At 42.8% G+C, this 25,667-nt stretch overlaps 1 protein-coding gene across 1 annotated transcript; it reads left to right on the top strand.

Annotated features, from left to right (window-relative positions):
- The first annotated feature begins 233 nt into the window (after positions 1 to 233).
- LOC143500402 (multifunctional procollagen lysine hydroxylase and glycosyltransferase LH3-like) lies at positions 234 to 25,667 on the top strand. The gene is made up of 18 exons (XM_076994521.1): positions 234 to 471; positions 2,324 to 2,415; positions 3,487 to 3,623; positions 12,034 to 12,197; positions 12,455 to 12,567; positions 13,727 to 13,790; positions 13,880 to 13,977; positions 14,193 to 14,294; positions 17,034 to 17,165; positions 17,736 to 17,857; positions 18,513 to 18,617; positions 19,064 to 19,189; positions 19,841 to 19,982; positions 21,887 to 22,000; positions 22,207 to 22,383; positions 22,914 to 23,060; positions 23,184 to 23,309; positions 24,954 to 25,667. Exons 1-18 carry the CDS (start codon positions 390 to 392, stop codon positions 25,107 to 25,109), a joined length of 2,199 nt encoding a protein of 732 aa, XP_076850636.1. The 5' UTR covers positions 234 to 389; the 3' UTR covers positions 25,110 to 25,667.

Genomic DNA, 25,667 nt, shown 5'->3' with positions numbered 1-25,667 from the left:
CACACGCACGCGCTCAGCCGTGGGGCTTCTATGCGTTCTTAAAACGTGGCAAGCGCGAGACCCCCGGTGCCCCGTTCAGGAACTTTCTGTAGCCGGGGGACAAGATTTTTTTGGGGGGGTTTAATCCTATTTGTCTGATTCTGGTTGGCCAGGAAAGCTTTCTGTCGGGTCCTATAATTGGTTTCTCGTTTGTCAGTCAATATTTCCCGCATTGTTATTGGTTTGATCCCGGAAGTAGGCGTTGCCCAGCGCTCCCCAGTATTCGCAGGAATTCTCTCCTCAAAACGTCGCGTGAGTGTTCGGTACCGGACAGGACGGGACGGGACCGGACAGGACGGGACGGGACGGCGGTTAATAAGCGGGGCAGAAACGCAGCGTAAAGTGCAGACATGGGCGCGCGGGTGGTGGCCGTTGTGTGCGCCGTTTGTCTGATCTCGTGCTCTGCCGCCGCGGACCAGCGCGCTCGTGCAGGTAGGAACGCGCTCGCGCCCTCACCACGGAAGTCGGTCACGGTTCTCGGTTTTTAGTCGGTTAGTAAAGTTAGGACAGAAATTAAACTCCTTACATACCACTGTGTGTCCAAACAAAACGGGGACATTCTCGCGTCCTGTGTGAACTTTACGTCTGTCTCATGTTTACATAATATAACGGTCTGATATTACCGACTTAACCGCAACTGATAACTGACCAGGTTTAGGTGTGTGGAGAATTAAAACTAATCCAGCATAACTGACCAGGTTTAGGTGTGTGGGGAATCAAAACTAATCCATCATAACTGACCAGGTTTAGGTGTGTGGAGAATCAAAACTAATCCATCATAACTGACCAGGTTTAGGTGTGGGGAATCAAAACTAATCCATCATAACTGACCAGGTTTAGGTGTGTGGAGAATCAAAACTAATCCATCATAACTCACCAGGTTTAGGTGTGTGGAGAATCAAAACTAATCTATCATAACTGACCAGGTTTAGGTGTGTGGAGAATCAAAACTAATCCATCATAACTGACCAGGTTTAGGTGTGTGGGGAATCAAAACTAATCCATCATAACTGACCAGGTTTAGGTGTGTGGGGAATCAAAACTAATCCAGCATAACTGACCAGGTTTAGGTGTGTGGAGAATCAAAACTAATCCATCATAACTGACCAGGTTTAGGTGTGTGGGGAATCAAAACTAATCCATCATAACTGACCAGGTTTAGGTGTGTGGAGAATCAAAACTAATCCATCATAACTGACCAGGTTTAGGTGTGTGGGGAATCAAAACTAATCCATCATAACTGACCAGGTTTAGGTGTGTGGAGAATCAAAACTAATCCATCATAACTGACCAGGTTTAGGTGTGTGGGGAATCAAAACTAATCCATCATAACTGACCAGGTTTAGGTGTGTGGGGAATCAAAACTAATCCAGCATAACTGACCAGGTTTAGGTGTGTGGGGAATCAAAACTAATCCATCATAACTGAGCAGGTTTATGTGTGTGGGGAATCAAAACTAATCCAGCATAACTGACCAGGTTTAGGTGTGTGGGGAATCAAAACTAATCCAGCATAACTGACCAGGTTTAGGTGTGTGGAGAATCAAAACTAATCCATCATAACTGACCAGGTTTAGGTGTGTGGGGAATCAAAACTAATCCAGTATTACTCACCCAACTACACCGGCCACATAATGTGTTAAAACACGAGTAACAACTTAAACCAGCTTTTGGCTTTGCGTTTTAAACAGTGAGCCTGTTTTAATCCAAGATACTAAACCACATTCACCCTATTTGACCTTATTTGCGATATACCAAACGTAATCCTAAATAGGTACTGACACGGATTCCTGTAGTTTAGTGGTTAGTCTGGTTCAAGGGGATCTTGAATTCTGATATATCTGCTACTACCTAGTCATTCTGTGAACAGATGCAACACACTGTTATCTGGATAAGAGCATCTGCTAAATGCCCTAAATGTGAATGCATTTTTAAGTCAAGCGTTTGCAGAAACTAGTTGTGCTTTTATATTTATATATATATATATATATATATATATATATATATATACACCCTCCATCACTGCTCACTTAAACAGTTTTGGGTGTATGAATATAGGTATTATACTTGACAAAACTTGGCATGTAAAAACTTGGCAAAGCCTTTATATATAGGCTATATATAATAAAAACAATAATATATATACATACACTTTGTATAGACACATATGTTATACATAGTACATAACCTGTAGTGCACAGAGCAATATTAACTAATGTTATGTGGTGCACCATTGTCTCTTTCCTCTCTCTCCTTCTCTCTCTTTTTTTTCTTCTGTCCATTAGAGGATTTGTTACTGATCACAGCAGCGACAGAAGAGACGGACGGCTTTAACAGATTCATGCGAACAGCTAGAGAATTCAACTACACTGTTAAGGTTCTTCTCACAGCACTCCATGACTATTCATCAGTTATGACTTTTAATCCTGAATTAACACACTCAGTTTTCTTCATCTCTTGACCATATTTGCTAATCAATTATTGTTTTTATTATAAAATTGTAATGCTCATTAAATCGAATGCAGTGGCCATCTAATTTACAAATTTCAAATTGCATTTTTATTGCCATTCATCCATAAACTTATGGTGCATGTCCACTGGTCCAGTGTCCAGATCCTGTTCATTTCCCATGATGCACCGGTTCCATCAGACATGGTTGTGCGGTGCAGTGCAGCAGCCAGATGGGAAGGCGAAAATGTTGAACTGTCATCCCCATGATGTAAATGAATACAGCCCATGTGATGCATCTGTCCAATCCGAATTTCACTCCAATTTGCATGATTACCAGACATGTCCTACAGGGCATTCCTGCCAGACATGTCCTACAGGGCATTCCTAACAGACATGTCCTACAGGGCATTCCTGCCAGACATGTCCTACAGGGCATTCCTAACAGACATGTCCTACAGGGCATTCCTAACAGACATGTCCTACAGGGCATTCCTAACAGACATGTCCTACAGGGCATTCCTAACAGACATGTCTGCCTAAAAGGCCACTACAGGCTGGTTAAGCAGTAGTCTATCAATATCTTAGGGGCTGCAGTGGTTGCATAATATATAGCATATATATTATATATATATAGTTTTATTTATAAACTTTTCATTTAAAATTTTCACATTATTAGTAAAATGTAAAAAATGTAAATGTGCCTTATTTGTCAATTGTGATTTTTCACCGCAATCAAACCTCAGCCATGTCCACCTCAGCCATGGCTTCAGGCCTGGAAATTGAACCCATGACCCTCCGGTCACAAGACCAGTTCCCTACCACCAGACCATGACTGCCCCAGTAGTAATTGATTGAAGATGATTGATGAATATCAGCTACTCTTATGAATATCAGCTAGTCCACACTTGGCTGTGACTTGTAATACTCCACCTACACCACACACCACCACAACACTCCACCTATGTGTGTGTGTGTGTGTGTGTGTGTGTGTGTGTAGGTGCTGGGTCTTGGAGAGGATTGGAGAGGGGGTGATGTAGCTAAAACTGTCGGTGGTGGACAGAAGGTTAGATGGTTGAAGAATGAAATGCAGAAACACAAAGACAAACATGACTCAGTCATCCTCTTTGTTGACAGGTGAGTTGTGATTATGTGATTAGTTGTAACAGTGATTAGTTGTGATTGTGTTGTTGTGATTTTGGGCCAAAACTGAAACCAAACAAAACTAAAATAAACATTTGGCTGAATCTATCTGTAGTTATAGTGTCATCCCCATGATGATCTCTGTCTATAGTTATGATATCATCCCCATGATGATCTCTGTCTGTAGTTATGATGTCGTCCCCATGATGATCTCTGTCTATAGTTATGATATCATCCCCATGATGATCTCTGTCTGTAGTTATGTCGTCCCCATGATGATCTCTGTCTGTAGTTATGATGTCGTACCCATGATGATCTCTGTCTGTAGTTAAGATGTCATCCCCATGATGATCTCTGTCTATAGTTATGATATCATCCCCATGATGATCTCTGTCTGTAGTTATGATGTCATCCCCATGATGATCTCTGTCTGTAGTTAAGATGTCATCCCCATGATGATCTCTGCCTGTAGTTATGAAGTCATCCCCATGATGATCTCTGTCTGTAGTTATGATGTCATCCCCATGATGATCTCTGTCTGTAGTTATGATGTCGTCCCCATGATGATCTCTGTCTGTAGTTATGATGTCGTTCCCATGATGATCTCTGCCTGTAGTTATGAAGTCGTCCCCATGATGATCTCTGTCTGTAGTTAAGATGTCATCCCCATGATGATCTCTGCCTGTAGTTATGAAGTCGTCCCCATGATGATCTCTGTCTGTAGTTATGATGTAGTCCCCATGATGATCTCTGTCTGTAGTTATGATGTCGTCCCCATGATGATCTCTGTCTGTAGTTATGATGTCGTCCCCATGCTGATCTCTGCCTGTAGTTATGAAGTCGTCCCCATGATGATCTCTGTCTGTAGTTATGACGTCGTCCCCATGATGATCTCTGTCTGTAGTTATGATGTAGTCCCCATGATGATCTCTGTCTGTAGTTATGATGTAGTCCCCATGATGATCTCTGTCTGTAGTTATGATGTCGTCCCCATGATGATCTCTGTCTGTAGTTATGATGTCATCCCCATGATGATCTCTGTCTGTAGTTATGATGTCATACCCATGATGATCTCTGTCTGTAGTTATGAAGTCATCCCCATGATGATCTGTAGTTATGACGTCGTCCCCATGATGATCTCTGTCTGTAGTTATGATGTCGTACCCATGATGATCTCTGTCTGTAGTTATGATGTAGTCCCCATGATGATCTCTGTCTGTAGTTATGATGTCGTCCCCATGATGATCTCTGTCTGTAGTTATGATGTCGTCCCCATGATGATCTCTGCCTGTAGTTATGAAGTCGTCCCCATGATGATCTCTGTCTGTAGTTATGATGTGATCCCCATGATGATCACTGTCTGTAGTTATGAAGTCATACCCATGATGATCTCTGTCTGTAATTATGAAGTCACCCCCATGATGATCTCTGTCTGTAGTTATGATGTCATCCCCATGATGATCTCTGTCTGTAGTTATGACGTCGTCCCCATGATGATCTCTGTCTGTAGTTATGACGTCGTCCCCATGATGATCTCTGTCTGTAGTTATGATGTAGTCCCCATGATGATCTCTGTCTGTAGTTATGATGTCGTCCCCATGATGATCTCTGTCTGTAGTTATGATGTCGTCCCCATGATGATCTCTGTCTGTAGTTATGATGTCATACCCATGATGATCTCTGTCTGTAGTTATGAAGTCATCCCCATGATGATCTGTAGTTATGACGTCGTCCCCATGATGATCTCTGTCTGTAGTTATGATGTCGTCCCCATGATGATCTCTGTCTGTAGTTATGATGTGATCCCCATGATGATCTCTGTCTGTAGTTATGAAGTCAACCCCATGATGATCTCTGTCTGTAGTTATGATGTCATCCCCATGATGATCTCTGCCTGTAGTTATGAAGTCGTCCCCATGATGATCTCTGTCTGTAGTTAAGATGTCATCCCCATGATATCTGTCTGTAGTTATGATGTCGTCCCCATGATGATCTCTGTCTGTAGTTATGATGTCGTCCCCATGATGATCTCTGCCTGTAGTTATGAAGTCGTCCCCATGATGATCTCTGTCTGTAGTTAAGATGTCGTCCCCATGATGATCTCTGCCTGTAGTTATGAAGTCGTCCCCATGATGATCTCTGTCTGTAGTTATGATGTAGTCCCCATGATGATCTCTGTCTGTAGTTATGATGTAGTCCCCATGATGATCTCTGTCTGTAGTTATGATGTCGTCCCCATGATGATCTCTGTCTGTAGTTATGATGTCGTCCCCATGATGATCTCTGCCTGTAGGTATGAAGTCGTCCCCATGATGATCTCTGTCTGTAGTTATGATGTGATCCCCATGATGATCACTGTCTGTAGTTATGAAGTCATCCCCATGATGATCTCTGTCTGTAATTATGAAGTCATCCCCATGATGATCTCTGTCTGTAGTTATGACGTCATCCCCATGATGATCTCTGTCTGTAGTTATGACGTCGTCCCCATGATGATCTCTGTCTGTAGTTATGACGTCGTCCCCATGATGATCTCTGTCTGTAGTTATGATGTAGTCCCCATGATGATCTCTGTCTGTAGTTATGATGTCGTCCCCATGATGATCTCTGTCTGTAGTTAAGATGTCATCCCCATGATGATCTCTGCCTGTAGTTATGAAGTCATCCCCATGATGATCTCTGTCTGTAGTTATGATGTAGTCCCCATGATGATCTCTGTCTGTAGTTATGATGTCGTCCCCATGATGATCTCTGTCTGTAGTTATGATGTCGTCCCCATGATGATCTCTGCCTGTAGGTATGAAGTCGTCCCCATGATGATCTCTGTCTGTAGTTATGATGTGATCCCCATGATGATCACTGTCTGTAGTTATGAAGTCATCCCCATGATGATCTCTGTCTGTAATTATGAAGTCACCCCCATGATGATCTCTGTCTGTAGTTATGATGTCATCCCCATGATGATCTCTGTCTGTAGTTATGACGTCGTCCCCATGATGATCTCTGTCTGTAGTTATGACGTCGTCCCCATGATGATCTCTGTCTGTAGTTATGATGTAGTCCCCATGATGATCTCTGTCTGTAGTTATGATGTCGTCCCCATGATGATCTCTGTCTGTAGTTATGATGTCGTCCCCATGATGATCTCTGTCTGTAGTTATGATGTCATACCCATGATGATCTCTGTCTGTAGTTATGAAGTCATCCCCATGATGATCTGTAGTTATGACGTCGTCCCCATGATGATCTCTGTCTGTAGTTATGATGTCGTCCCCATGATGATCTCTGTCTGTAGTTATGATGTGATCCCCATGATGATCTCTGTCTGTAGTTATGAAGTCAACCCCATGATGATCTCTGTCTGTAGTTATGATGTCATCCCCATGATGATCTCTGCCTGTAGTTATGAAGTCGTCCCCATGATGATCTCTGTCTGTAGTTAAAATGTCATCCCCATGATATCTGTCTGTAGTTATGATGTCGTCCCCATGATGATCTCTGTCTGTAGTTATGATGTCGTCCCCATGATGATCTCTGCCTGTAGTTATGAAGTCGTCCCCATGATGATCTCTGTCTGTAGTTAAGATGTCGTCCCCATGATGATCTCTGCCTGTAGTTATGAAGTCGTCCCCATGATGATCTCTGTCTGTAGTTATGATGTAGTCCCCATGATGATCTCTGTCTGTAGTTATGATGTAGTCCCCATGATGATCTCTGTCTGTAGTTATGATGTCGTCCCCATGATGATCTCTGTCTGTAGTTATGATGTCGTCCCCATGATGATCTCTGCCTGTAGGTATGAAGTCGTCCCCATGATGATCTCTGTCTGTAGTTATGATGTGATCCCCATGATGATCACTGTCTGTAGTTATGAAGTCATCCCCATGATGATCTCTGTCTGTAATTATGAAGTCATCCCCATGATGATCTCTGTCTGTAGTTATGACGTCATCCCCATGATGATCTCTGTCTGTAGTTATGACGTCGTCCCCATGATGATCTCTGTCTGTAGTTATGACGTCGTCCCCATGATGATCTCTGTCTGTAGTTATGATGTAGTCCCCATGATGATCTCTGTCTGTAGTTATGATGTAGTCCCCATGATGATCTCTGTCTGTAGTTATGATGTCGTCCCCATGATGATCTCTGTCTGTAGTTATGATGTCGTCCCCATGATGATCTCTGTCTGTAGTTAAGATGTCATCCCCATGATGATCTCTGCCTGTAGTTATGATGTCATCCCCATGATGATCTCTGTCTGTAGTTATGATGTCATCCCCATGATGATCTCTGTCTGTAGTTATGATGTCGTCCCCATGATGATCTCTGTCTGTAGTTATGATGTCGTCCCCATGATGATCTCTGCCTGTAGTTATGAAGTCGTCCCCATGATGATCTCTGTCTGTAGTTAAGATGTCGTCCCCATGATGATCTCTGTCTGTAGTTATGAAGTCGTCCCCATGATGATCTCTGTCTGTAGTTATGATGTAGTCCCCATGATGATCTCTGTCTGTAGTTATGATGTCGTCCCCATGATGATCTCTGTCTGTAGTTATGATGTCGTCCCCATGATGATCTCTGTCTGTAGTTATGATGTCGTCCCCATGATGATCTCTGCCTGTAGTTATGAAGTCGTCCCCATGATGATCTCTGTCTGTAGTTATGATGTGATCCCCATGATGATCACTGTCTGTAGTTATGAAGTCATCCCCATGATGATCTCTGTCTGTAATTATGAAGTCATCCCCATGATGATCTCTGTCTGTAGTTATGACGTCATCCCCATGATGATCTCTGTCTGTAGTTATGACGTCGTCCCCATGATGATCTCTGTCTGTAGTTATGACGTCGTCCCCATGATGATCTCTGTCTGTAGTTATGATGTAGTCCCCATGATGATCTCTGTCTGTAGTTATGATGTCGTCCCCATGATGATCTCTGTCTGTAGTTATGATGTCGTCCCCATGATGATCTCTGTCTGTAGTTATGATGTCATACCCATGATGATCTCTGTCTGTAGTTATGAAGTCATCCCCATGATGATCTGTAGTTATGACGTCGTCCCCATGATGATCTCTGTCTGTAGTTATGATGTCGTCCCCATGATCTCTGTCTGTAGTTAAGATGTCATCCCCATGATATCTGTTTGTAGTTATGATGTCGTCCCCATGATGATCTCTGTCTGTAGTTATGATGTCGTCCCCATGATGATCTCTGTCTGTAGTTATGAAGTCGTCCCCATGATGATCTCTGTCTGTAGTTATGATGTCGTCCTCATGATGATCTCTGTCTGTAGTTATGATGTAGTCCCCATGATGATCTCTGTCTGTAGTTATGATGTCGTCCCCATGATGATCTCTGTCTGTAGTTATGATGTCGTCCCCATGACGATCTCTGCCTGTAGTTATGAAGTCGTCCCCATGATGATCTCTGTCTGTAGTTATGATGTCGTCCCCATGATGATCTCTGTCTGTAGTTATGATGTGATCCCCATGATGATCACTGTCTGTAGTTATGAAGTCATCCCCATGATGATCTCTGTCTGTAATTATGAAGTCATCCCCATGATGATCTCTGTCTGTAGTTATGACGTCATCCCCATGATGATCTCTGTCTGTAGTTATGACGTTGTCCCCATGATGATCTCTGTCTGTAGTTATGACGTCGTCCCCATGATGATCTCTGTCTGTAGTTATGATGTAGTCCCCATGATGATCTCTGTCTGTAGTTATGATGTCGTCCCCATGATGATCTCTGTCTGTAGTTATGATGTCATCCCCATGATGATCTCTGTCTGTAGTTATGATGTCATACCCATGATGATCTCTGTCTGTAGTTATGAAGTCATCCCCATGATGATCTGTAGTTATGACGTCGTCCCCATGATGATCTCTGTCTGTAGTTATGACGTCGTCCCCATGATGATCTCTGTCTGTAGTTATGATGTCGTACCCATGATGATCTCTGTCTGTAGTTAAGATGTCATCCCCATGATGATCTCTGCCTGTAGTTATGAAGTCATCCCCATGATGATCTCTGTCTGTAGTTATGATGTCATCCCCATGATGATCTCTGTCTGTAGTTATGATGTCGTCCCCATGATGATCTCTGTCTGTAGTTATGATGTCGTCCCCATGATGATCTCTGCCTGTAGTTATGAAGTCGTCCCCATGATGATCTCTGTCTGTAGTTAAGATGTCGTCCCCATGATGATCTCTGCCTGTAGTTATGAAGTCGTCCCCATGATGATCTCTGTCTGTAGTTATGATGTAGTCCCTATGATGATCTCTGTCTGTAGTTATGATGTCGTCCCCATGATGATCTCTGTCTGTAGTTATGATGTCGTCCCCATGATGATCTCTGCCTGTAGTTATGAAGTCGTCCCCATGATGATCTCTGTCTGTAGTTATGATGTGATCCCCATGATGATCACTGTCTGTAGTTATGAAGTCATCCCCATGATGATCTCTGTCTGTAATTATGAAGTCATCCCCATGATGATCTCTGTGTGTAGTTATGACGTCATCCCCATGATGATCTCTGTCTGTAGTTATGACGTCGTCCCCATGATGATCTCTGTCTGTAGTTATGACGTCGTCCCCATGATGATCTCTGTCTGTAGTTATGACGTCGTCCCCATGATGATCTCTGTCTGTAGTTATGATGTAGTCCCCATGATGATCTCTGTCTGTAGTTATGATGTCGTCCCCATGATGATCTCTGTCTGTAGTTATGATGTCGTCCCCATGATGATCTCTGTCTGTAGTTATGATGTCATACCCATGATGATCTCTGTCTGTAGTTATGAAGTCATCCCCATGATGATCTGTAGTTATGACGTCGTCCCCATGATGATCTCTGTCTGTAGTTATGATGTCGTCCCCATGATGATCTCTGTCTGTAGTTAAGATGTCATCCCCATGATATCTGTCTGTAGTTATGATGTCGTCCCCATGATGATCTCTGTCTGTAGTTATGATGTCGTCCCCATGATGATCTCTGTCTGTAGTTATGAAGTCGTCCCCATGATGATCTCTGTCTGTAGTTATGATGTCGTCCTCATGATGATCTCTGTCTGTAGTTATGATGTAGTCCCCATGATGATCTCTGTCTGTAGTTATGATGTCGTCCCCATGATGATCTCTGTCTGTAGTTATGATGTCGTCCCCATGATGATCTCTGCCTGTAGTTATGAAGTCGTCCCCATGATGATCTCTGTCTGTAGTTATGATGTCGTCCCCATGATGATCTCTGTCTGTAGTTATGATGTGATCCCCATGATGATCACTGTCTGTAGTTATGAAGTCATCCCCATGATGATCTCTGTCTGTAATTATGAAGTCATCCCCATGATGATCTCTGTCTGTAATTATGAAGTCATCCCCATGATGATCTCTGTGTGTAGTTATGACGTCATCCCCATGATGATCTCTGTCTGTAGTTATGACGTCGTCCCCATGATGATCTCTGTCTGTAGTTATGACGTCGTCCCCATGATGATCTCTGTCTGTAGTTATGACGTCGTCCCCATGATGATCTCTGTCTGTAGTTATGATGTAGTCCCCATGATGATCTCTGTCTGTAGTTATGATGTCGTCCCCATGATGATCTCTGTCTGTAGTTATGATGTCGTCCCCATGATGATCTCTGTCTGTAGTTATGATGTCATACCCATGATGATCTCTGTCTGTAGTTATGAAGTCATCCCCATGATGATCTGTAGTTATGACGTCGTCCCCATGATGATCTCTGTCTGTAGTTATGATGTCGTCCCCATGATGATCTCTGTCTGTAGTTAAGATGTCATCCCCATGATATCTGTCTGTAGTTATGATGTCGTCCCCATGATGATCTCTGTCTGTAGTTATGATGTCGTCCCCATGATGATCTCTGTCTGTAGTTATGATGTCGTCCCCATGATGATCTCTGTCTGTAGTTATGAAGTCGTCCCCATGATGATCTCTGTCTGTAGTTATGATGTAGTCCCCATGATGATCTCTGTCTGTAGTTATGATGTCGTCCCCATGATGATCTCTGTCTGTAGTTATGATGTCGTCCCCATGATGATCTCTGCCTGTAGTTATGAAGTCGTGCCCATGATGATCTCTGTCTGTAGTTATGATGTCGTCCCCATGATGATCTCTGTCTGTAGTTATGATGTGATCCCCATGATGATCACTGTCTGTAGTTATGAAGTCATCCCCATGATGATCTCTGTCTGTAATTATGAAGTCATCCCCATGATGATCTCTGTCTGTAGTTATGACGTCATCCCCATAATGATCTCTGTCTGCAGTTATGACGTCGTCCCCATGATGATCTCTGTCTGTAGTTATGACGTCGTCCCCATGATGATCTCTGTCTGTAGTTATGATGTAGTCCCCATGATGATCTCTGTCTGTAGTTATGATGTCATCCTGGCGAGTGGACCAGAGGAGCTCCTTTGGAAATTTTCCCGCTTTAAGCATCGTGTGGTTTTCTCTGCTGAGGGCTTCTGTTGGCCTGACCAGCGACTGGCCCCAAAGTATCCACCCGTCCACAACGGCAAACGCTACCTCAACTCTGGAGGTGTGTGTATGTGTACACGCAATGTGGAAAAGCTGATCATTTTGACTGTGGTACTAGTTACAATCTAATACAATCTGAAATAAATGAGTTTTGAGGTGAAATATGTATGATATTTTTATAATAATAGTAATAATAACTTCCATAAATGGGTAATCTTGTAATGCTACTTAGAGAACCACTGGTGTAGAAATGCAGTTTTATTTTTATGTGTGTGTGTGTGTGTAATTGTGTGTGTGTGTGTGTGTGTGTTTATGTAGGGTTCATTGGGTTTGCTCCTGAGATCCACGCAATTGTTCAGCAGTGGAACCAAAGGGACCATGATGATGACCAGCTCTTCTACACACACATCTACCTGGACAAGGAGCTCAGGGTGTGTGTGTGTGTGTGTGTGTGTGTGTGTGTGTGTGTGTGTGTGTGTGTGTGTGTGAGTGTGTGTGTGTGTGTGTGTGTGAGTGTGTGTGTGTGTGTGAGTGTGTGTGTGTGTGTGAGTGTGAGTGTGTGTGTGTGTGTGTGTGTGTGTGTGTAAAGCACTCATATCATACATATGGAACACTTACATGTACATTTGAAAAACATACTGTACATATAAACAAATACATATGAAATGCTCACACAAATGCACACACTACTTATTTTACATACACAGAGTTAATTTCTTACAGGTGAAAATACTGTGTAAACCACTCGTATGTGTATGTATTAACTCATACATGACAGACATCATCACCAACAGGTTACAGTGTATAATCTACATAGTGTATAATAATCAGCTAATAATCAGATAATAAAGTATCTGAATATAGTTCTCGCTAGCAGTGGGAGAATATTCTAAAATGTGCTGTAGTAGGGAGACACCAGTATGTTGTCCATATCAAAGAATCCATCATCAAAAAGTGAAATAATTCTATGCCAGTTAATCCCAGACCTAAACTCTGGTTAATCTGATCTCCTGTCAGGTTGAACCATAGGCCACAGCTACTGTATGAGTGTTGGTGGGACTGTATGAATATTCCAGCCATAGTGTATTTGACCTTCAGATAGTCATATAACCAGAGTTAGATTAGGCATAATTATGATATTTTTACAGATCTCTCTTCTCCTTGATGAGCTTGCTGTATAGATGTTAAATATCTGCCTTCCTGTTACAATGAAATGACTTCAGTATGCTCTGAAAATCGTTTTATACACACGCGCCCATACACTTACATTCAAGCACAGTTAAACTCTCTGTTTAGGCACCAGAGAATGAATGGACAAGTGTGTGTATATGCAAGTTATTATACACAAATGTCGGTAGTAGACCATGTGAAAGTGTTTATATGTGTGTGTGTAGGTAGTGTGTGCATAGGTGTTTCATGGATTTTGCCCTAAATGTCCTCCTAGAAAGCCCTTAACCCTGACCCTATAAAAAGGCCTTAACCCTATAGGAAGGCCCTTACCCAAATCCAATGAAAGGCCTAATCCTAATCCTGTACTCCCTCATTTCCTCTCTCTCTGTCTCTCTCTTTCTCTCTTTCTTTCTTTCTCAGACAAAGTTCAATATGACACTGGATCATAAATCACGGATTTTCCAGAATCTTAACGGAGCCGTTGGTAAGACAACGCACACTTAGCATTTTCCTTTTTAACGTGACTTCAGTGTTTTGTGTTTTCAGTAGTGAAACTTGTGTCTCCAACTTTAGAGGAAGTGGTACTGAAGTTTGAGAAATCTCAAGTCAGAGCGCGCAATGTTGCTTATGATACACTTCCGGTTGTTATCCATGGCAATGGACCTACCAAGGTAAGTCACCTCTCCACCCCACCCCCTCATTGCCCCTCCCCCTCACTGGCCCTCCCTGTCCTAACCCCTCCCCCTCACTGACCCTCTCTACACCCCACTGCCCCTCCCCCTCTCCACCCCTCCCCTCACTGCCCCTCCCCAAATGATATCACTCTCACTCCTGTCTGGACATGGTTTTATTGTTGAGTGTTTTTCTTTGTGGTGTGTGTGTCCAGCTCCAGCTGAATTATTTGGGCAACTACGTTCCGACGGCATGGACATATGACAAAGGGTGTGGCATCTGTGATGATCAGCTGCTGGACCTTAATGACGTCCCAGTACGTTTTTAATCATTATTCACTATCAGCCATTGGGCATTCTGACATAGCTACATCGTAACGAAGACATTTTATTACTGTTTATTATTCCTGTTTCATTTCATTATTAAACACATTTTATATGTTTTTTAATAATTACTGTATTAGGATAATGCTTACAGTATGTTATTTACTTACAGTATGTACGTTTGTTCCGACTTATACCGAAAATCGGTTTACGACGCGATGTAGTCGAGGACCCCCTGTATTTATCTAAAGTTACTGTAGAGTGTACAGGATATATATATAAGTGCTGTCAATACGTGTTAATTGTAGCGATTAATTTGAAATATTTAACGCGTTAAAAAAATTTAGCGCGATTAACGCAGCTGGGCGTTTTCTTCCTGTGGAAAGCTGACCTGTGACCGTCCGAAATGCCGTACTTCCCTCCTATTCAGTATTCCAAAGCAGTACGAGATAACAGATAGTCTGTCCAAGGTTAAGAACACTGCCCAGTGACCTACTGAAAGAACGCACTGCTTTAACAGTCGAGCAGAACATACTGCATTGAAATCTAGTGTCTACTGCTTAAATACAGCATTTTGGATTCAGCCAAGGATAGAGTTTTAGGTGGAAAGTTTTTTTGAAAACAAAAGTAATTTGCATAGTCTGCAAAGCAGAATTTAATTATCACATAAATAATTCATCTTTGATATATCACCTCAAAGCAAAACACCCTACCGAAATGATCTTTTTCAATCTTTTCTTGTTCTTTATTGTCACGTCTAGCCCTTCCCTCCTCCCTGGTCCCGCCTATCTCCCCTCTCCCATTCGTTCCTCCCACTGTCTGTCACGCCCCGTCTTTAGTGCCCACACCTGTGTCTCGTTTGCTCCCCTGTTTTAGAGTATATATTCCCCTCAGTTTTACTCCCCTGTGTCTGTCTTTGTGTTTCTATGTGTTCATTTCAACCCGTGCTGGTTTCCCCACGTTCGGTAGCCTGCACCCTCCTGTTACTCCTTCCTCGCGCTGGTCTGGTTTGTTCTGTTCGTCTTCCTGGTTTTGATTCTCATTTCTCGTAGTAGTTCGTTTAGTTATTCCTTTGTATGTTTTGCCCTATGTTGGTTTGTCTCGCCTTAGTGGTTCCCTCTCTGTCTCCTTGGTTAGAGTTTTATGCCTGCGTGTTTGTAGTTCATGTCCTGTCGTAGCTCCGTTCTGTTCTTTCTGTAGCGTCATTACTATTCTGGTTATTGTGTTTATGCTTGTGCTTGTTGGTTGTATGTTTGTTCAGTTAAGCTGCCCTGTGTTACGAGTGTTTTACGCCCAAGTGTCTTAGTCCTTATGTTCGTGCATAGTTCTGATTCTGTTCGTATCGTGTTCACATTATCTTAGGTGTTTGTTGTAGTATGTTTATATTCTGTCCCGGTAGGTTTAGTTGGTTGTTTACCTGTCTAGTCCTTGCATGTTCTCCCCAGTCTACTCATCCCCTTACTTGGTTGCTCTCCTTTGTTTAGTGTTTGTTTCCTTTATTGAATAAATCACTTGAATACTTGCGTTTGCGTCACCCGCCCCCTTGATTCGTTACATTTATATTCTGCACAGTTGGTGTTGACTTTGTCTTAAATTCAACTAGCACATAGTTCACAAGAGATAATCTGCGTTAAAAGTTGAAAAAAGATTCAATTAAACAAACATACATATGAATATAGGTACATGTCTTATAATGATTCTTTTATTTTACATTTAAATATATATTACTAAAATCATCAGTCTTAAGAAGGAAAAATGTGATTAATCGTGATTAATAACAAAAAATTGTGATTAGTTCGTTAATTTGTTTTGATTGATCGACAGCTCTAAAAATATATATATATATATAGTATGTACAGGTAACGTGTTTATATAAAGTTATTGTAGCGTGTAGAGGTAATGCATTTATCTAAAGTTACTGTAGAATGTCACGAAACGCCACGAAAAGTAACAAAATGCAGTTTGCATCCATCCAATAGTGCAAAAATATATAGATATGTATATTACAAATGTACAGTAGCTTGAATATGCTGTATGTATAGGTTATGTACAGACTATGGACAGGTTATAAATATGAAGGAGTATAAACAAGAATATAATAAATTATATATATATATACACACACGGACACACTCCGGCCACTTTATTAGGTACACCTTGTTAATACCTTTATTCGGTACACCTTGCAAGTACTGGGTTGGACCCCTTTTGCCTTCAGAACTGCCAAGGTACTGAAAACATTCAACAAGGTACTGGAAACATTCCTCAATATTGGTCACTATTGACATGACAGCATCACACAGTTACTGCAGATTTGTCAGCTGCACATCCATGATGTGAATCTCCTGTTCCACCACATCCCAAAGGCCAAATTCTGACCCTACCGTCCTAATGTCGCAGCATAAATCGAGACTCTTCAGACCAGGCAACATATTTCCAATCTTCTATTGTCCAATTTTGGTGAGCCTGTGTCAATTGTAGCCTCAGTTTCCTGTTCTTAGCTGACAGGAGTGACACCTGGTGTGGTCTTCTGATGCTGTAGCCCATCCACCTCAAGGTTCAACGTGTTTTGCGTTCAGAGATGCTCTTCTGCGTGCCTCAGTTGTAACGACTGGTTATTTCAGTTACTGTTGCCGTTCTATCGGCTCAAACCTGGTAATTCTCCTCTGACCTCTGGCATCAACAAGACATTTGCACCCACAGAAATGAGGCTCACTGGATATTTTCTGTAGGATGAAGAAATGCCATTGGTGCACATAGCAGTGTTCATTGAGCAGCCCACACCCTTCCTGGAGGAGTTTCTGGAGAGATTGGCAACCCTGAACTACCCCCACAAACAGTTAAGGCTCTTCATCCACAACAATGTAAGTCCTTCATTCACACTCGTGACAACATTCTACTCTACATCTACATTTATGATACATTAGGATTAGGGTTTGTCCTGAGAAAAAGGACGTTTCCCTCTCCAGGCGAACCACAACAAAACGGATCGAGGGGAATTTAGACAATCAGCTGCAAGAAAAAGCAGATATTTAGTTTTTTTGAGTTGTGGTGATACAGCCCAGTTACTGATCTATATATGTGGAGAGTGGTGATACAGCCCAGTTACTGATCTATATATGTGGAGAGTGGTGATACAGCCCAGTTACTGATCTATATATGTGTAGAGTGGTGATACAGCCCAGTTATTGATCTATATATGTGGAGAGTGGTGATACAGCCCAGTTACTGATCTATATATGTGTAGAGTGGTGATACAGCCCAGTTATTGATCTATATATGTGGAGAGTGGTGATACAGCCCAGTTACCCTCACGTACACACACACTGTCACGTTTCTGCTGACACTCATGTGCACACACACTCACAGGATATATTGTGTTTTGTATATTAACACACTTTTATGTGTGTGTGTGTGTGTGTGTGCATGATTAGGTGATGTATCATGAGCAGCACATAGAGCGGTTTTGGAATCGGCATCGTTCTCTCTTCTTAGATGCTCGTATTGTTGGACCAGAGGAAAATCTCCAGCATGACCGGGCCAGAACCATGGCTGTGTAAACACACACACACCCACAAATGCGCTCACACACACACACACACACACACACACACACACACACACACACACACACACACACACACACACACACACACCCCACACATACACACACACAAACACCCACACATGCACTCACACACACACACTCCCACACATACATGCATACACACACACACACACACACACACACACACACACACACACACACACACACACACACACACACATACATGCATACACACACACACACGACCAAGCCAGAACCATGGCTGTGTAAACACACACACACACACATGCACTCACACACACATACACACATGCACTCACACAAACACCCACCCATGCACTCACACACACACACCCACACATACATGCATACACACACATGCACTCACACACACACACACACACACACACACACACATACATGCATACACACTCGCACGCACACACATCATACATACATACACACACACATACATGCACACACTATGATGTGAGTGTGTATGCGTGTGAGGGTGTGTGTGTGTGCGAGGTCGTGTCTTTGTTAGAGAGGTGTGTAAGTGTGACATCTCCTGTGATTTATTCTGGTGTGTGTGTGTGTGTGTGTGTGTGTGTGTGTGTGTGTGTGTGTGTTGTGTGTGTGATAGAGAGGCGTGTAAGACGGACATCTCCTGTGATTACTACTTCAGTATCGACTCAGATGTAGCACTGACCAATCCTGATATACTACGAATCCTCATTGAAGAAAACAAGTAAGAAAAATATACACACTCTCTCTTAAACTCTTACTTTAAAATACACACACACACTTAACCCATACATTAACATACACACTCTCTCTTCTAAAACCTTACATTAACATACACACATAACCCATACATTAACATACACACACTTAAACCATTACATTATCAAACACACACACACACTTAAACCCTTACATTAACAAACATGCATGAATCATGGTGTGTGTTATGGGGTTAGGGTTGGATTATGGTGTGGATAACGGGGTTGGGAATATGTTGTGTATAATGGGGTTGGGGTTATAGCGTGTATAATGGGATTACGGAGTGGGTAATGCCGTCTCTCAGCCTTTTTATCTGTCTGTCCTTATCTCTCGTTCTCAAATCAGTGATCGCCCCCATGTTAGAGTTAGGTTAGGATTAGGGTTAACCCTAACTGTCTCTCTCGTCCTCAGATCAGTGATCGCCCCCATGTTATCTCGACATGGGAAGCTTTGGTCCAATTTCTGGGGGGCTTTGAGTCCTGAAGGCTTCTATTCACGGTCGGAGGATTATATCGACATCGTGCAGGCCAAACGAGTGTGAGTGCATTTTTCATGCTGTGGGTGTGTGTGTGTGGGTGTGTGTGTGCGGGTGTGTGTATGTGTGTGTGTGTGTGCAGGTGTGCGCATCTATGTGTGGGTATGGGTGTGGGTGTGTATGTCTGTGGGTGAGTAGGACTGCGTCAGGGGTGTGTGCAGGTGTGTATGTGAGTGTGTGTGTGCGTATCTGTGTGTGGGTGTGTATATCTGTGGATCAGGGGTGTGTGCAGGTGTGTATGTGAGTGTGTGTGTGCGTATCTGTGTGTGGATGTGTATATCTGTGGATCAGGGGTTTGTGTGTGTCTGTGTCTTTTGTAAGTCTGTTCATCAACATTAATTCATGAAGTTTGTTTGTGCTGCTAACCCTAGCCCTAACCCTACCTTTACCCAAAATCTACCCTAACCTAACCTTATCCCTACCCTTGCCTTACACAAACCTTACCCTAGCCCTAGTACTACTCTTACCCTAACAATAGCCCTGACCCAACCCTTACCCTAACCCTAGCTCTAACTGCATTGTAAAATTATAGCCTTAAATCAGTTTTATGAATTAGCAATTAAACATTAGTCTTAATTACTGATGGACTAACAGGTAAATTATGGTGCCTAACCACCTGAGCTCTGTAACTCAGGTGTGTATGTCTGTCCCAGGGGTCTGTGGAACGTGCCCTATGTATCTCAGGTGTACCTGATTCGTGGTGACGTCCTGCGCACTCGTCTAGCACACGTCTCCCTCTACGAGCAGAACGGGATGGACCCCGACATGGTCTTCTGCAGAGTAGTCCGAGACCAGGTGTGTGTGTCTGTGTCCACATGTGTGTACAAATGTCTGCATGCATGTGTACAAGTGTGCGTGAAATGAAAGGTGAAAAGTATCACTTTAGTGAAAACAACATGAACTGAGCTTAGCTTGGAAGTGTATGTGGTGATAAGTGATGTTTGTGTAGGATAAATCTATCTTCATTAATCGTGTGTAGGTGTGGTGTAATGTAATTAATGTATGTAATGTACAGATTAATGTAGGTGTGGTTAATGAAGTCCTGCCCCTGCCTGTCTGTCATGTCTTCCTGTTAGCCCCTTTTCTGTTAAGCTTGTGTCTTCATCTTGGTTTCTTCCCATTCGCTGTAGCCACGCCCCTTTTGTTACAGCTGTTCTGTATTTGTCATCAATTAAGTTTGGTATCTAGTCGCCTTGGTTACTGGTTTGGGGGTCAACGATGTTTCAATGTGGGGTTGTTCATTTATGTTTAGTTTAAATGCTTACCTTTGAAATATATTGTCTCTGTTTGCTTGCTTGGGTTTCATGGAAGATTTAGATTTGTATGTCGTTGTCAGGGTTGGCCCCAGTGCGGTTCCTCCTGCCAGTTCCAGGCAGAGCCCCCGTAATCAGCGGTGATCTGCCACAGCTGTCTCCCTCCCTGCTTTAGGGAGAGAGTTGTGACAGTTCACTGCTGAATCGTTTGGTCTCTATGCCATGCGTTTGTCAGCCAGTTATTCTCCCAGTCTCGAGCTTCGTGCCCGGTGTGTGTCATTGCTCTCCCTCTCTCTACTTATTCCAGTACTTTACTCCTGCATCACTTCCTGGCCTATCTCAAGTTTTCTACCTCTCTGTTATTTCTCTGTCCAGTTTGGTTTGGGAAGGGCTTCTTGTTCTTTGCGGCGTTACTTCCCCTGGTGTCTTTTGTTTGTTTTTGGCTTTACGTTCTCATTTTTCACGTTGAGTTTTCCACGTTCTTTGAGTTCAAAGAACAGGGTAATGTGTGTGTGTGTGTTACAGCATAATGTGTGTGTGTGTTACAGGGTAATGTGTGTGTGTGTGTGTGTGTGTGTGTGTGTGTGTGTGTGTGTGTGTGTGTGTGTTACAGGGTAATGTGTGTGTGTTACAGGGTAATGTGTGTGTGTGTGTTACAGCATAATGTGTGTGTGTTACAGGGTAATGTGTGTGTGTGTGTGTGTGTGTGTTACAGGGTAATGTGTGTGTGTGTGTTACAGCATAATGTGTGTGTGTGTTACAGGGTAATGTGTGTGTGTGTGTGTGTGTGTGTGTGTGTGTTACAGGGTAATGTGTGTGTGTTACAGGGTAATGTGTGTGTGTGTGTTACAGGGTAATGTGTGTGTGTTACAGGGTAATGTGTGTGTGTGTGTTACAGCATAATGTGTGTGTGTTACAGGGTAATGTGTGTGTGTGTGTGTGTGTTACAGGGTAATGTGTGTGTGTTACAGGGTAATGTGTGTGTGTGTGTTACAGCATAATGTGTGTGTGTTACAGGGTAATGTGTGTGTGTGTGTGTGTGTGTGTGTGTGTTACAGGGTAATGTGTGTGTGTGTGTTACAGCATAATGTGTGTGTGTTACAGGGTAATGTGTGTGTGTGTGTGTGTGTGTGTGTTACAGGGTAATGTGTGTGTGTTACAGGGTAATGTGTGTGTGTGTGTTACAGGGTAATGTGTGTGTGTTACAGGGTAATGTGTGTGTGTTACAGGGTAATGTGTGTGTGTGTGTGTGTGTGTGTGTTACAGGGTAATGTGTGTGTGTTACAGGGTAATGTGTGTGTGTTGCAGGGTAATGTGTGTGTGTTGCAGGGTAATGTGTGTGTTGCAGGGTAATGTGTGTGTGTGTTGCAGGGTAATTTGTTACTGTGTAATAAATGTGTTACAGTATAACAATAAGAATGAGTTGATCTATTTTCGTTTTTGCAGGGTGTTTTCATGTTTGTGTCTAACAGAGATGAGTTTGGCCGACTAATCTCAACCAGTGGCTACAACATCAGCAGACTACACCCAGACATTTGGCAGATATTCAACAATCCACTGGTAAACACAAGACTCATACACACATGTACATAATACACACACATTGTATTGTCTTTGCATGCAGTTTTAATAGCGAGACCATATTGTAGCTTCTGTACAGTTACTAACGTTATTAACTGTATGCTGTTTTATACATTGCTGAGACTAATAGTAATGATCATAAATGTGGCTATTTGCAAATGTAAATGACGAAAGTGTGTGTGCAGGACTGGAGAGAGAAGTATGTCCATGAGAACTACTCTCAGATCTTTGAGGAGGGCACTGGTGTGGTGGAGCAACCATGTCCTGATGTCTACTGGTTTCCTGTCTTCTCTGACCGAATGTGTGATGAGCTGGTGGAGACAATGGAAGATTCTGGCATGTGGTCTGAAGGGAAACATCATGTAAGTGTGTGTGTGTGTGTGTGTGTGTGTGTGTGTGTGTGTGTGTGTGTGTGTGTGTGTGTGTGTGTGTGTGTGTGTGCGTGTGTGTGTGCGTGTGTGCGTGTGCGTGTGTGTGTGTATGTGTGTGCGTGTGTGAGTGAGTGTGTGTGCGTGTGCAGGTCAATTTATGTGTGTGTTTATGTAGCTGTATATATGCGTGTGTGTATTTTGTGGCTGTATATGTGTGTTTGTGTGCTTGTGTGTTTTTGTGGCTGTGTATGTGCATGTGTGTTTTTGTGGCTGTGTGTGTGTTTGTTTATGTGGCTGTATATATGCGTGTGTGTTTTTGTGGCTGTGTGTTTACGTGGCTGTATAAATTCTTGTTTGTTCGTGTGTGTGGGGGTGCATGCTTCATGCCACTATCACAAGACCATCAGACACTGTTACACACTGAGTTCAGTTCCCTGTATGAGTGATGCACCTGCTCCGGTTCTACCTGTGATGTAGGTGTATTAGGTCTCACACACGCTCCTCTTTCCCTCCCAACGCAGGATGAAAGATTAACTGGTGGTTACGAGAATGTCCCCACAGTTGATATTCATATGAACCAGATTCAGTATGAGAAAGAATGGCTCAAATTCCTAAAAGACTACATCGTTCCTGTGACAGAAAAACTCTTCCCCGGCTACTACCCAAAGGTAATAAACATGCACAAACACGTATACACACAGACTCACACAGAGGACCCTCCCCACACACACACAGACACACACACACAATGTTACAGATTAAAGCATTGATGAAGTGTGTGTGTTTTACAGGCAAAGGCAGTGATGAACTTTGTGGTTCGTTATCGTCCGGATGAGCAACCTTTCCTACGCCCACATCACGATTCTTCAACATTCACCATCAACATTGCTTTGAATAGCAAAGGAAAAGACTACCAGGTAAACCCACACACACACAATCATACACACAGACATGTATACACACACACATACACACACACACAAACACATAGAGGCATGCACACACACATACACACACATACAAAACCCACAGGCATGCTCAGAAAGACATACATACACACAGACACAGGCATGTACACGCACTCACAAACAACACACACACAGGTATGGACACACACAGATGTATTTACCCACACACACACACACACACACACACACACACACACGGGTATGTACACACACACACACACACAGGTATGCACCAGTGGTGAACTGTCAGGGCCTTCAAGGCCTTCTCTGAAGGTCCATTGATCTTGAAAAAGATGCTTTATTATATGTAATATATGTTAATAACGCTTCACCAATAATTTGTATTTTTCCTCTAAATCAGCTTTCAAATCCATTTTTCATGCTTGTGCTAGAAAAACTCAGTGCTGAAATTAAAAATCAACCAATCAGAATATTTCACAACATTGTTTCTAGGTAAAAGTGAGAAAGGACCTCCCCCCAGGACCTTCTGTTTATCTGTCACATACTCTTGCCTTTTACATTAGGAGAGCTTTTATTATGGATTGGCAGTTTAATCAACCAATCATATTATTGAATTAGAATGGTGGGGGCGTGTCCAGTGGTCTCAGGGTATTCTCGCTGGTCCTCGTGTGTCAGTTCTGCGTGGTTGGTGTCTCGTGAGCTTATAGCTCGTGTGCTAGCTTGTTAGCAGCTGCTAGCAGCACTGTAGGAGCAGCTGTATGATCGCGTCATTGAGCAGTTCGTTCAGAAATAAAGGAGGATGGATTTTGTATTCAAGTTGCTAGGTATGTTTATAATAAATAAGTGTTCAGCTATTAATAATTTGCTGACATTTGTGAACGAATTGTGATGTTTGGACTTCTAACGGACTCATTTGGTGGCTAAATGAAGCAGAAGTTGTGTAGGAATATTGCACATAGTACACACGATGACGACAACAGTGGTGTGGATGTGTTTTTACGTCTACGGTCATTTTTTCATTTGGCTCTGTCTAGTGAAGGACCATGGCCAATAAATACGGTTCGCCACTGGTATACACACACACTCTCAAACGCACACACACAGATATGCACATACACTCACAAACACACACACACACAGATATGCACACACACTCACTAACACACACACACACAGATATGCACGCACACACACACACTCACTAACACACACACACACACAGGTATGCACACACACACTCACAAACACACACAGGTATGCACACACACTCTCAAACACACACACACAGGCATGCACACACACAAACACACACACACACACAGGCATGCACACACACACAGGTATGCACACACACACACACATACACACAGGTATGCACACACACTCACAAAGAACACACACAGGTATGCACACACAAACACACAGTTGCAGATGCGTGTACTACATTGCTCATTATTAACAAACACAGCAACTGTCATTTTTATTTGTATTTTATAAGCTTTGTTGGTCAAAATAACGATGTGTGTGTTTTGTGTGTGTGTGTGCGCATGTGCGTGTGTGTGTGTGTGTGTGTGTGTGTGTGTGTGTGTGTGTGTGTGTGTGTGTGTGTGTGTGTGTGTGTGTGTGTAACAGGGTGGGGGTTGCCGTTTCCTGCGATATGACTGTAAGATCGAGGCCCCCAGGAAAGGGTGGTCACTAATGCACCCTGGACGCCTGACACACTACCATGAAGGACTACCCACCACCGCGGGCACACGATACATCATGGTCTCATTTGTAGATCCCTGACATTTTTCAACTCTGCCTGTATGTGTGTGTTTGTGTATGTGTGTCTAAGAATTGTAATTTAACAAGCAGATGTCAGTGTGTGTTGGAACACCGAAGCTGTAAGATTTTACTTTTTTTTAATTAACATGCCCACCTCCGTCCCTAAACACCAAACCCTGTCCCTAACCCTAAACCCCAAACCCTGTCCTTAACCCTAAACCCCAAACCCTGTCCCTAATCCTAAACCCCAAACCCTGTCCCTAACCCAAACCCTGTCCCTAACCCTAAACCCCAAACCCTGTCCCTAACCTTAAACCCCAAACCCTGTCCCTAATCCCAAACCCTGTCCCTAACCCCTTACTCCAGCACCTTTCCAAGGTAGCTTTTATTTTTTTAGTTTTGTTTGCTTTTTGTTGGTTTGTTTCTGGTGAAAAGGGGGATTTATGCACAGATGAACAGTGATTAAAATCCTTGTATTGAAGATAATGTGTCATTGGTCAGTCTGGATTCTCCTCCACATTTGTACAAAGTGTGATAAATTATTTGTTATATTCACATAATAAAAATTATGTAAACCAG

This window comes from Brachyhypopomus gauderio, unplaced genomic scaffold, assembly GCF_052324685.1.
Source record: "Brachyhypopomus gauderio isolate BG-103 unplaced genomic scaffold, BGAUD_0.2 sc148, whole genome shotgun sequence".
NCBI lineage: Eukaryota > Metazoa > Chordata > Actinopteri > Gymnotiformes > Hypopomidae > Brachyhypopomus > Brachyhypopomus gauderio.
This window is presented reverse-complemented; position numbering and strand designations above follow the sequence as displayed.